Below are 13968 nucleotides of genomic sequence, written 5' to 3'. Positions count from 1 at the left end.
GGGACATTACAGTTGGGCTCAGATTTCACTCAGACAAAACCAATGAAATTGAGCAGTTCTAGTTACCTGAGCTAAGTGTAACTTACCCCCCGTAATGCACTGCTTATGACCTCACATATAAAATCACTCGACCTGGTAAGTGACCTCACTCGTGTTCTGGTCAGTGACCTCTCAAATGACATCACTGATGACATCATTCACAGAACCACTTGCGCCCCTATACAACCTCTTGTACACCCACTCACCTGCACAACCACTCACATACTCATACCAGTACTCACACACACCCACTCACTCCTCCATAGAGGAACTCAAATGCCCACTCACACAATCATTCACTCGTACAACCAGTCACTCACCCATACAGCAACTCATACAACCAGACAGTCACCCATACAGCCAGTCACATAACCACAACCTCACCCATAAAGCTACTCGCACACCCACTTATTAACCTACAAAGTCACTCAGATACACACTCACACAATAGCAACTCAACAGCCACTCATTCACCCATACAAGCACTTACACAAACACCATACAACCACTTAAATACCTATTCACACATCCATACAAGCACTCACATCTGGTTACTCACCCATACAGGAATTCACACTTGCTCTCCAATACAGCCACTCGCACACCAACTCACTTAAGCAAGCAGCCACTCACTCGCCCATACAGCCACTTACCCACCCATTCATTCACTCACTCATACAGCCATTCAGACACCAACTCACTCACCCATACAGTCACTACGGACCAGTCGCGGTCAGCATGACTCGCGGTTTGGTGGGGGTGGGGGGTGGGGGGGATCAAGGCACGCGAGGGAGGTGGTGCGGGGGATCAAGGCACGCGAGGGAGGTGGTGCGGGAGGTCTAAATTAAAATGTACTTTCCTTTGCTGGCCCAGTCCCGAGTCATCAACAGGAAGCAGCTGCAGGCAGCCTCCCCTCAGCCTATCACAATGCTGCAGCTTTGTGATTGGTCGGGACGGTGCCCAGCCAGGCACCTATGGGAAGGCCATTTTCTCCATTTAGGCTGCATGCAGCCGACATGGAGAAAATGGCAAAGTGCGCATGACTGGTTTGGTCGGTTCCCAGAGGGCCGACCAAACAGTCAGCGCTCACAACAGTGGGCAAGCCACTCCTCCCCTGCCCACAAGCAGGAATGCCCACCCGCCCGTCCTCAATGAAACCCTTCTGCTTTCTCGCAGTGGGGAGACGCTCCTCTGCCCACATGGTGGAGCCACCCCTGCTACAAACCCACTTACCCACCCACAGAGCTACTCACACTGCCACTCACTCACCCATACAGCCACTGGCACACTCCCTCACCAGTATCCACTCACAGAGCATCTCACTCATCTACACAGCTACTCGCACACCAGTGCGCACAAGGATACATAGTCACACAGCCACTGACATATACAAGTAGTGTCACTCAGTAGTACACCTACTATGCTAATTTAACTTTTGTAGTACCTTGGTATATATGTTTAACACTCATTAACTCTTACAGAATACTTAATCACTGGATGTTATCAGTGATGTAATTTGAGATGTCATCAGTGATGTCACTGCGTTACAACAAACAATTGATGGACGGAATGCTGACAATGCAGACATTCTCCCCCAGTCAAGAGATCTGGGTTAAATCCATCATTCTTTTGCCCACTACACCACCCCAGTTTAGACATGGCCATATGCAAATCAGTCTTGACCCTGTGCCTCATGGGAACAGTCCAGCCCGAACTGCCAAGCCATGTCTTTCCTGGACCGGAATCAAGCATCCTAGGACCGGTTTCTGGCTATCAGCCGTCATCAGCCAGGATAGCTTGACTCCAGTGTCACTGACCATGTAATATGTGAGTCATAAGCAGTGCATTGCGGGGGTGCGAGTTATAGTTAGCTCAGCTAACTAGAAGTGCTGAATTTCTCTGCTTTTGTATTAGTGAAATGTCAGCCCAACTAGAACGTCCCTGTAACGTTTGTTTTTTTTCAGTGAAAATATATAATATACGTCTTACCTACTGGCGATAGGAAAATCATTTTTTTGTAACATTGGTGCCACTTGACGAATGTTTACAAAACATACCTTTTTTGGTTCAGCTGCTGTGTTGAAAGTTTCGAGGTGATTTGACAAGCAGGGGCCGAGAAGAAAGGTGGGTCCCAAAACACGTTTTCCCCATGTTATGTCTATAGGGATTTTTCATTTTTATGAATACTACTACAGCCCAAATCGCTCAATGGAATGACTCCAAATTTGGCAGAAAGCTAAATGTTGGTTCAGAAAGCATGCTTTTGGTGTAAATCAGTTCAGTAGATTCTGAGATATTTAGGTTTATAAAATATAGATATCTGGGAGCCCAAAATCCTACTGAAATTCTATTGAAATTTTGTTGGCTGCCAGCACTTCAACCAGGAAGTTTTGGCTGCCCTCTTGGGAGCAATATACATCACAGCACCTTATTGAAAAGCATTGTAGTGAAAGGTAGGTTTTTAGGGTCACAAAAAGGAGAACGTACGAAGGGTGAGAACAAATTTTTGTTACAATATAAATCATTTGTGGATGGAACCATACTAATGTTAGGAATTGTGGTGTGTTCTAAGGTGATTTTACACAGTGGAAAAGCCTTCTGGGTTTTCAAGGATCAGGTTCGAGAGAACTGCTTTCTCATGATTTCCCCATAGAGGTTTAGAAGGTGCTCCAGAAGCTCAAATGAGAGCATATTTTCTGTAAATTCACACTATCTTTCTCAGCCATATGAAAATGAAGTCTGCCAGTTGATTCCCTTGTTTTAGGCTGCAGCCTCCCAGAGTGTTCTAAAGAACAACTAGAGCGCTAACAGTCCTACTTATGACAAACGTATGGCATACCTGAAGTCATGTTGATTGAATCAAACTGGTAAAACTCAAAACATTTAATTTAAAAAGGAACAGTTTGTCATAGAAATTATAGTTAGGGATGTAGAAAGAAAACTTAGGACACATTTTAAGTCAGTTCTCAAATATCGTCCTCCTCTATTTCATTAAAACATTCTGACATGCAGACTGAAGCATGCACTTTCAACCAACCCCAGCAGCAGACTGCCAGTTAACTCCCTGGTGAATAGCAGTTTAACTACAATGTTCTAATGAGCAACTAGAGTGCTAACATTCTGAATTTATGCCAATGGCGTGGCTCACATAAACATCATCTTGATGGAATCGAAGTAGAAAACTGAAATCATTTTCTACTGAGAATACTGCAGTAAATTATGACATTAAGAGGTGTTTCATAATAAGTCTCGCAAGATGGCCACCGGAGAAAAGAGCCCAATATAGCACAAATATCAACCAAATGCAGTCCAATGACAGAAGTGTGCAAAACACTTAATTATTATTTTTTGTGCAGTTTTTCATGAGCACCAGCTACATTACGCAAGGACACATTCATTTTGGTTTTAGGCATGGGGAGATTACGTGATTTACCCAGAATCGCAGGATGTCGAGCTGGCGATGAAACTTGAAACTGGTTCCTCAGTTGCAAAGTTTGCAGCTCTGGCTGTAACGCCACATCGCCTCCCTTAAGTGTAATATATAATCAAGTGAAAAAACATGAAGATAGAAAATTATTTTAAAATGCTTAGTTGCTATTTTAGAACTCGGAAGATATATCCTTATTTTAGTAGGTTGGAGCATTAACCATAATTTCTATAGGAATAAGACCATCTCATGGAGGAAGATGCAGAGGCAACAAGTTGGCCACGCTGGGCAGGCGGGAGTGGCAGTGGCAGCACAACGGACCATGGAGAGCAGGGAAAAGGTGGGCCGGGGCAACAAACTAACCATGCTGTACAAGCAAGAGAGGCTATCGCAATATACAAGACCATTGAGGGCAGAAGGAAGGAACAGTGGCAGTTCAACTATACATGCCAACAAACCCGATTGAGGCAGGAGACTCCTGATATTTTTTTTTTTTAGCCCAAAAGGCCTTTAGTTTGTCTCCTGCCTAAAATCTTCTCTCCTCTCCTTTTTTCAATGTAAGTCAATCGGGAAAATCAACTCCCCAGTTTTTCCCCCTCAGTCTTCCTCTTACCAAGTTCAAAGTATTTGCAAGTTTGGTACTTTGGATCACGGAGGGCAGGAGGGATGGGGTAGGGACACTGACTCGGATAAGAGGGCAGGAGAGGGATGCACCGGGGCACCAAACTGATTTACAGGGCAAGAGTCGGGGGTCGCAGCAGCACAATACTTCACACAGGGCAAGCGAACGGCAGTGCAGCAAACGCACCATGAAAAGCAATAGGGAGGGAACAGGGCCATGCGCATGAACAACATAGAGCAGAGGGGAAAGAAGCAAGGTCAGCAAGCTGACCATAGCGAACAGACAGGAGGGACAGTTCCAGCATAACGGACCATGAAGGACAGGCGGAAGAGGACAGGGAAACTAAAGCGGACAAAACAAGGCAGGGGATAGGGGTCTGCACATGGAAAACTGAGTGCAGGGCGCAGGACAGGAGCAGCAAGCAGACCATAGAGGGCCGGTGGGATGGGCACTGGAAACACAACACACCATTGAGGGCAACGGTGAGACTATAATGGCATACACTCAGACAACTGAGGGAAGGTGGGAGAGGGTCAGCGGAAGCATGTTGACCACACAGGGCAGGTGGGGGGGGGGGGGGGCTGTGGCAGCACAGAAGACCATGCATGGCAAGCGGGAGGGTTAGTGGCAGCACAGCAGCCATGGTGGGCAAGAGGGAGGGGGCAGGGGCATGCACAAAAGACGATGGAGGGCAGAAGGAGGGGTAGGGGCTGGACACAGACAAGAGGGCAGGGGAAGAGACTTCACAACAGGCCGTGCATGGCAGACAAGAACAGCAATTACAGCACAGTATGCTGGGCAGAAGGGAGTGGCAGCAAAATAGACCATGGAGGACAGGTGGGAGGGAATTGGGGCATGCAACTTGGACAGGCAGGTTGGAGGTGGCAGGGACAGGCAGCAGCCTTCTGACCATGTTAGGCAGATGGGAGGGGCAGTGGCAGCTACACAGAACACTCAGAGTAGATATGAGGGTGGCAGGTCTATGGAATATGGTGGGTAGAAAGGAGGGAGCAGGGGCATGCACACAGACATCGGGGGGCAGGAAAGTAGGTGCAGCAAACTAAGCACAGAGGCTAGGCAGGAGGACAATGATGCTGCATAGAATTGGGGATAGGAGGGCAGGCGAAGTGGGCTCGGACATCGAGCTAAATGGAAGGCAGTGGCAGCACATCTGCCCATGCAGTGCAGGAGTAAGAGGCTGGTGCATGGGCCCGGACAACAGAGAGTAGGGAGGAGGTGAATGGGGCAGCAAACTGTTTAGGGCAGTGGCAGTACAGCTACAAACAGCTGTACCGAGGGAGCAGGGTCATTGACATGGACAGTTGGTGGCAGGGCTACAAGCTTGGGTGGGATTAGCACAATGCCAGGCCAGGCCCTACGTTCAACCCCACCCCCACAGTGCATTCCGATGGGCATATTCGTTTGTTTTTTTCAGCGAAGTTCTATTTTTTTTACAATAAAGGTTACAGGGACATTCTAGTTAGGCTCAGATTTCACTCATACAAAACCAGTGAAATTCAGCAGTTATAGTTAGCTGAGCAAACTGTATTTCGTGCCACCACAATGCACTGCTTATGACTTCACGTATTATATCACTCATGACATGATCACTGACATCTCAAATTACGTCACTGATGACATCCACTGAATCTCTGATGCATCCACTCACACGCCATAGAGCCTTTCATACACCCACTCGACCATTCACAAACACATTCACAGACCCATACCAGTAATTGCACACCCACGCACTGATTCATAGATCTACACACATCCACTCATTCACCCATACAGCCACTCACGCACTAATACAGCCACTGACTTATCCACTCATACAACCACTCGCACACTGAGTCAGTCTCCCACAGAGCTACTCACACACCTACTCGCCCATACAGTCCATCACAGCCACTTACTCACCCATGTAGTTACACACAGCCACTTACTCATACATATACTAACACATACTTACTCTCCTATACAGTCACTGACACAAGCACACCCTCACACATAGTCACTTGTATACCCCATCACTCACCTATACTGACTTCACATACCCAGTTACTCACCCACATACCCCTGACACACCGACTCACTCACCCACACAGCCCCTCCCACACACACCCACCCACACAGCCAATGACTCACCCACCCAACTCATCCATTGATACAGGCAGTCACACACTCACTAACCCACCCAGACACTCCTACATGTACTCAGTCAGCCAATCAGTCACCCAAACAGCTACTCATGTACCCACTCACACATCCATACAGCCACTTAGGCACCAACTGATAGAACATTCAATCACCCAGTCACTCACCCATACATTCACTGAGACACCTATTTACTCACTTATACAGTAAGTCATGCACCCACTGACTCGTCCATACAGGCACTCATTCACCCACTGATTCACCAATACACCTTGGTGTATATATATTTAACACCCAAACGTTTTTAAAACCTTCCGTCACTGGATGATGTCATTTGAGATGTCATCAGTGATGTCACTGACCATGTCATGAATGATGTAATATGTGCGGTCATAAGCAGTTTATTGCGGGGACACAAGTTATAGTTAGCTTAGCTAAATATAACTGCTGAATTTCACTGGTTTTGGATGAGTGAAATCTGAGCCTAACTTTAATGTCCCTGTAACCTTTTTGTTTTTTCAGTGAAAATGTATCTCTCTAATGTTTATGTATGTTATGTTTGTGTTATTCCTTGGCTTTTTTACTTTCTATGAGTGTTGCAGTACCAATTGTTTCTTTTGCATATTTTGCCCTAAGTGGGAAGGGTATGCCAAGACGTGGGTCCCGTGCTCACTACACCACTGGATTCAAGCTAGCCTGGTTTAAGAAGGGTGATGCTCTGAAACCAGTCCCAGGATGCTTGTTTCTGGTCCAGGGAGGACCTGGCTGGGCAGTTCGGGCTGGACTGTTCCACAAGGAACAGGGTCAAGACTGATTTGCATATGGCTGGGTCCAAACTGGGGTGGTGAGCAAAAGAATGATGGATTAAACCCAGATCCTTGTGACTGGGGTGAATGTTTGCATTGTCCAGCATTCCGGCCATCAATTGTTTAATCTTTACCAGTGATTGGCCATTTGTAGTGCCTTGCTGGAGTAGATTTGAGCCCATTTTGTTAGTTGAACTGTTCTTATTTTCGGTTTAATTTTTGTGATTGCCAGTTCTCTTACTCTTTTGTGAGTGTTTCAATATTTAAATACTTTTTCTTAAACCCCTCCTTACGTTTCCCTAACCCCTACTCTTTTAGTAATATAATTCCTCTATTTGCAGCCACGTCACATTGTGTCTCCCACATTTATGCCACAAATGTATACTTCTGTGTGTGGATATTTCTGACTGGAGATTTGTGACTTTGTGAGCCCTACTGGAGTAATATTTCCTATACTCAAGAATGCTCTTGCGAATATGTTCTATAGGTCTATGTTGATCTTTTATACGCTTTTATTTGTTGCATTTATCTCTGTATTTATTTTACCTCTTGTGTTCATAGCGCATCTTTCGGTGTTGTACACCGTGTTCCCTACATCTGTCTGCATGTATTGTAGTTACTGTGCCTGTTGTCATAGGTCAGTTTACACCTTCATAGTTACTCTTGTGTTGGCACAGATTTACAACTTCTGTGAATTCACATAACTTCCCAGAAGTTAGGCCAGAAACCTGAAGCAGTCTAGGGCAGGAGTAAATCGGATTGCATGGTGAAAATCTATAACTGGGAAAGAGATTTCACCACAATGAAAAATATTTTCTTGTTACAGAGAAAGAGATGAAAAAAGTTATTACACAAATATGATGGGGACTGCATTTCCCTGTACACAGTATTGCACCGAAAATATTTACACTTGCGGGATGCTCTTTGTTTGTTTATCTTAAAGCATTTCCAAGCATACACTTGGAAAGTTTAGTAAACTCCTAATAATTTTAAATATTTAGGCATGTGACTTTAGATTTCCAGATATCTTTGTGAAATGTGCTTATTTTGTCATCAACATCCACACTTGTGTGTGGTGTGCTGTGTATATTTCTGTATATGGTGTGTTTTAAGTGCATCTTTTCACATACTATGTGCTTTTAGTTTCCTATGTACACCTCATTAATGGCATGCGAATCATCAGATTGATTTTTCTCAATGTTGGGCATGACTGATTGTATTTTGGATTATTCAGATTTTTCTTAGAACTGATTTAAGGTTGGGGTTTCATTCGACAAGTTTCACTGCAGTAATATTTCTGCTAATGCAGGCCATTTTATAAAGAATCTCCTTTTAAAATATACACTCTCATTTTAAAACAGGCCCGCTAATTGCCATCTCGGTCTTCTCGCTAAGAGCTAAGGGAAAGGAAGAGCTGTATTCAACGCACCAGCAAGACTCTGAGGGAAGTCACAGTACTAATCCATCCCCAGGTGAGTGATGAGAAACCTGACCGGGATAAGGACTTGAAACTGTTCCCCCCCATACATTATTATGTTTGTTAATAGACACATGCACCAACATACTTTAGGTACATACATGTGCATTTGCTTTACAATAATGAGTATATGAGAGGAATGCCTATCTGAGCAGGAAATCTGGCTTATATTTTAATACACATGTTAATCCATCCATCTCATGCATCATTTGTTTATCAGCACACTTGCCTTCATGTAATGAGAATGGAAGTCGCACCTGCTTCAGCAGTGATTTGGCTCAAAGATTTTTCATCTCAGCGGTATACACTCTTGTAATCAGTTCATCAATTCATGTCTTTTATCAAACATCTATACTAATAAAAAGAGGCATGTCCATAGCTGAGCTGCTGCTTTTTTGTGGGGGTTTAAGTATCTGATGTTGGAATTTACTTATGTGCCAGTAAATGCAGTTGTTGTACTCCTCTAAAACTAAGGCAGCTACCCATGATACTCTTTATTAACTACCATAAAGGAGACTTTTGTATCTAAAGGATTCGGTGCACTTGTTGTGTATCATAAGGAGGCTTATCTGAGGAGAATTTACAGGTTGTATTGAAACTTCCTCCTATTAATACTGAACCATTCTAAAAGAAACCTCATTAATATTGGCTACACAGTACAATAATTGATATTGCTAAATTTGTTTGAACTTCTAATAAAGAGAACGGGTGTGTGTGTTTGTGTGTGTGTGTGTATATAGATATATATTATACGCTAGGGATCTTACTGTGCCTTCCCAAGTGTCTTGTGCAAGTGGTGATGCATGGGGAAGGGGTAGAGAGGATGTATGCCTCCCTTTTGAAATGCCACTTTGAGCCTGCTCCCTGGTAGGAATACGGGGTCCTCTGAATTCGGAATCTCATCAGGGTGACTTGTGGAGGGAAGACTGAAATTTGTCAGTGTCCCAATAATAATTGACTGAAATATAAATCTCGACAGTGGTCATGGTTGACCAGTTCCACCTCTGGTTACTCTAAGTAGACCTGGTGGTGGAATACATGACAGAGTAGGCTGGGTAGCGGGCTTAGTTTTATTGGAGTCCCCTAAATGCATCTACTTGGGCCAATCTACATTTCAGTGTCTGAAGCTGCGCAGATGTTGACGGGTCCGAGGTGCAAAGACCATGGGGCTATGGTTCTCCAAAGTCCCATTGGCTGCCTATGGTAAAGCATAGGCAAAGGGTCCTGTTCTTTATGCACCAAGCATTTTACACCTCAGGTCTGTTCCCTTTTGAGAAAGAATTGACTCGTGTGCTCCCAATTCTTTTGCAGGTCAACTTCGGCTTTCCTACTTAAACCTCAAAAAAGTAGGCCCGTCTGGCCTGGTGGAAGTTTCTCCGTACTTGGACCTCCAATGTGAATCAATGATCAGGCCCACTTCGAGGAAAAAAATGAAAACCTTGTCAGGGTGACAGCCAATGTGAGATTTTGTAAAATGAATTAGAAAACTCGCCTGGGCCTTATTATTCTGGAAAGATTTAATGGTTGTCTGTACCTCCTGTGGGGAAAATCGAACATAGTACATCCGGTGAAAGAGACGGGAAAGGCATATTCTGCAGATAATCATCTTGTTTCACAGCCAAAGGGGGTTCTGTTTATCAAGAGCCTGGTAATAATCATAGAAGCCCTCCCCCCCCCCCCCCCCCACCCCCCCTCCCCAATCCCGACGGCGTAATGTGTAGAAGAAAGATTATCCCTGGGGAGAGAACTGTAGAATGGATCTTATTTTGGAGTTGGAGGCAAATGAGTTTGTAAGATAAAATTCTACCCGCCTTGTCACCCTTCTCATAAAGCGATTGTATGGTATATAGCATACAGCGAGCAGTTTCCCCATGAGTATTTTCCCAAGTTCCCCCCTGGCTTTCAGTAGTGTCTAGAATGATTTCGGGGAACCAAACTGCTCGTGTTCCACCTTGGCTTCAGAAATATGAGCCTTCAGCTCAGGTTTGTGGGATGCTTTGCACTTTAAAAAAAAAGAAAAGGCCTGAGGTATGGGAGTTGAGTTTGCCCGTATCATTGCTTTAGCAGCCTCCCACCTGCTCGCAAGGATTGTGGGAGATCTCATGGATCAACATTGTATCGAGAACAAAGTCATCTTTGATGACATGTCCGACTGTGGGGTCTCGAAAGGCTATCTCATTGAAAGGCTATCTCATTCATATGCCAGTGGTGCTGCGTCGGGGGATGGTAAGGGGAGGCAAAGCCCATATTACTGTAACTGGGGTATAGTAGGGGGGGGACCTGGGTATCGATCGGACCATCTATGAAATCATGTATGTCACTTTGTTTTGTAAAAAAATAAAGTAAAAAAGTCTAATGTTGGGCAGAGGAGTTGGCCTAACGACTAGGGTGCTCGACCTCGGACCTGGGGAACTGGGTTCGAGTCTCGGTAATGACGCTCAACATCCTGTGATTCTGGGCAAATCACGTAATCTCCCCATGCCTAAAAAAAAAAAACGAATGTGTGTCCTCATGTAAAAGTAACTGATGCTATGTAAAGCGCTCTGATACCCGATTTGTATTCGGGTCAAGTTTGCGCTATATAAAACTCTGCAAAAAAAATTTAAAATTACAATGTGGACGCAGGTCAGTGCACATTAGAAAGAATGTGCATTCCCAATCAGTCTGGTGGTCGACCTCCAAATGTCAATTGATTGTAGGTCCCAAATACCTTCTAGAGCAACTCATTTAGCTCCATAGGTTTCTCCTTGGGAGTGTTTGCCATCACGATGTGAATCGAGGACTATATTGAACTCCCTGCTTATCAATAATTGCGCAGAGGTTAAATCTGCAACGTCTTCATATAGAACCTTGCCTTTTTGTCTGGGCGCCCATACATATTAAGAAGCATGGCCTTCTAGGTGGGGTCTCACAATGAGCAGATGCCCCTCGTTGTTACGATAAGTAGAATCCTTGTGAAAAAGGAGTCCTTTACGAAATAAGATAGTGACTCCTTTAGTTTTGGTTTTACTCGGGGAGTGCAACTGTAAAGGGTATGACTGCACATAAAGCCTGAGCATCGACCTTCACCCGAAGGTAAGTCTATTGGAGGAAGGACTCCACCCATCCCGAACAATGTTTACCTTTTCATAAGAGGTCAGACCCTAAAATTCCTTACCTTGTAATAGAAGGAATTAAAAACAAGTCCTATCCGGTAAGAAACCAAAGCGAAAAGACAACCAGAACATTTTCTGTCAAACATCCATGAGTCGTGGCAGCTCAAGTAGGGATCCTCAGCCAGGACGTACATACCTCGGAAATTGAAGTGGGCGGGGGGTTTAGGGGATTGGCGACAATGAGTTCTTATCAGGTTATCAATAGCCAACAAATGGAGCAAGTGAAATGGTGAGTGAATCAGTCGTTGTCAGCCAAGTACTCCGTTTCTCTTGAGTGAGGAGTTCACACAGTGCTCATTTGGCGAGTTTTCCAGTCTTTAAATATCTTTCAAGTTGGAGTACCAAGTTGCGGAGAGGAAGGGTTGGTATTGCGTCTAAGTTGGAAAAAATCTTAACTTCCTTTGGGGTGAATGCAGTACAACGTTGCCCTTTATCGTAAACAGTAGGCTTAGTGGAACCCTCCAATGATAGGGCTCTTTACTCTTGAAATCTATAACTGCGCGCCTCAGCAAGTCTGTCACTCGTTTGAGCTCCATTCGCTTAATCTGGGTTTATGCTGAGATGTCCTGATCTATCTGGAGGCTGTCCCCTTTATACTGAACTCCTTGTTTGGGTGATGCTTGGAAAATATCTTGCTTCGGTCTATAAAACTGAACTCTAGTTAAGATGTCAGGAGTGAGATTACGTTTGCCTTGAAAGCCTGAGTATACTCTGTGTGGTACATTTTTTCCAGGTCAGCAGGGGCGTATGGAGAGTACAAAAGAGTTCAGATTCAGAAACCGTCAAGTTGATACCCCAAATTTATTGAAATGACTGCGGGTTTCTCCATCGTCGAGGGGTATTTTTTTTTTTTTTTTCCTCCAGATGATGTGTATTTGGTTCCCTTAAGAGCCGCCACACATTCCAAAAGTGCGTCCTGATCACCTTCCAACATGGTGCCCTCGAATTGGTTGAGGCTGTGAGAAGTTGGCCTAGTATATGCTGGCCACTAGTTATAGTGGGCACCTTGCACCAGTCGAAACAACCCCTTATTGATGATAGGTTAAAGACAACCTTTACTGAAAGCTATCCTACTGGTAGCTATGGAGAGCAGCCTTCAGGCTAAGTCTTGAAGGAATGTAAAGCAGCTTGTTTTACCAGTCTATAATCTCTTGAATGATCAAATGAAAGGACAACCACACCAGGTACATTATGTGTGTGTGTGTGTGTGTGTATGTATGTATGTATGTATATATATATATATTCACTGAAAAAACCATAGGTTTCACACACGTTATAGTTAGGAATTAGCATTTAAAAAACCTTGCAAATTCACTGAAAAAACCATAGGTTTCACACATGTTATAGTTATCGGAAATTTTACTGATAAAAAACCAATGAAATTGCCCCGTTATAGTTAGTGCTGGCAACTATAACTCACGCGACCGCAATCCTCTGCTGATGCTAATACTGTATTTAGACACTTATTTGCCCATGTCTTCTTCCATACATTTTTAGCTATACATATATTACAAATATTTTTTTTTCATAAAGACACATATGTCATCAGCAGAAGATTGCGGTCGCGTGAGTTATAGTTGCCAGCACTAACTATAACGGGGCAATTTCATTGGTTTTTTATCAGTAAAATTTCCGCTAACTATAACATGTGTGAAACCTATGGTTTTTTCAGTGAATTTGCAAGGTTTTTTAAATGCTAATTCCTAACTATAACGTGTGTGAAACCTATGGTTTTTTCAGTGAATTTGTACGTTTTTTTAAATGCTAAGTGACTTTACGCCATTCGTGGCGTGCGCGCCCACTTAACGCAGTTCGTTCCGTGCGCGCACGGTGCGCTTCGCGCACCGTGCGCGCACAGTGAGCACGCGGTGCGCTTCGCGCACCGCGCACCCAATTTACGCAGTTAGTGCCGTGCCCACGTTACGCTAGATGGGCCATGTACGCACGATGCGCTTCGCGCACCGTGCGCACATGGAGGACATATTATGCGCTTCCTTGTGATAGGTAATCTGTTGAAATTTTTTGGGAAATTTCTGTGCTCTGATAAGCCATGCACAAATGGTGGCCTTCGGCCACCATTTGCACAAGGGGTGGAGAAAGTGTGGATAGTGTTTTTTTTATTTTTATTTTTTTACCGTACGCTTACGGTAAGCGTACGGTAAGCGTACCCCGCAAAATTGCCGAAAAAAAAAATAATGCCGTTTTTGCTCTTGGGGGATGTTTGGGGACTCCCTCAACATGACTATGTGAGAGGGAGTTGTCAAAACATCCCCATAACATGTTTT

General features: G+C 44.4%; 1 protein-coding gene across 2 annotated transcripts in view; it reads left to right on the top strand.

Moving 5' to 3' along the window:
• LOC146788621 (uncharacterized) overlaps positions 1–13968 on the top strand; it is an 83623-nt gene that overhangs the window by 24704 nt on the left and 44951 nt on the right. For both annotated transcript variants that reach the window (XM_085635789.1, XM_085635788.1), the window contains exon 3: positions 8413–8523. In XM_085635789.1, the coding sequence (XP_085491915.1) occupies positions 8413–8523 (111 nt within the window). The remainder of the gene's footprint in view (positions 1–8412; positions 8524–13968) is intronic.

Source organism: Triturus cristatus, chromosome 11, assembly GCF_964204655.1.
Source record: "Triturus cristatus chromosome 11, aTriCri1.1, whole genome shotgun sequence".
NCBI lineage: Eukaryota > Metazoa > Chordata > Amphibia > Caudata > Salamandridae > Triturus > Triturus cristatus.
This window is presented reverse-complemented; position numbering and strand designations above follow the sequence as displayed.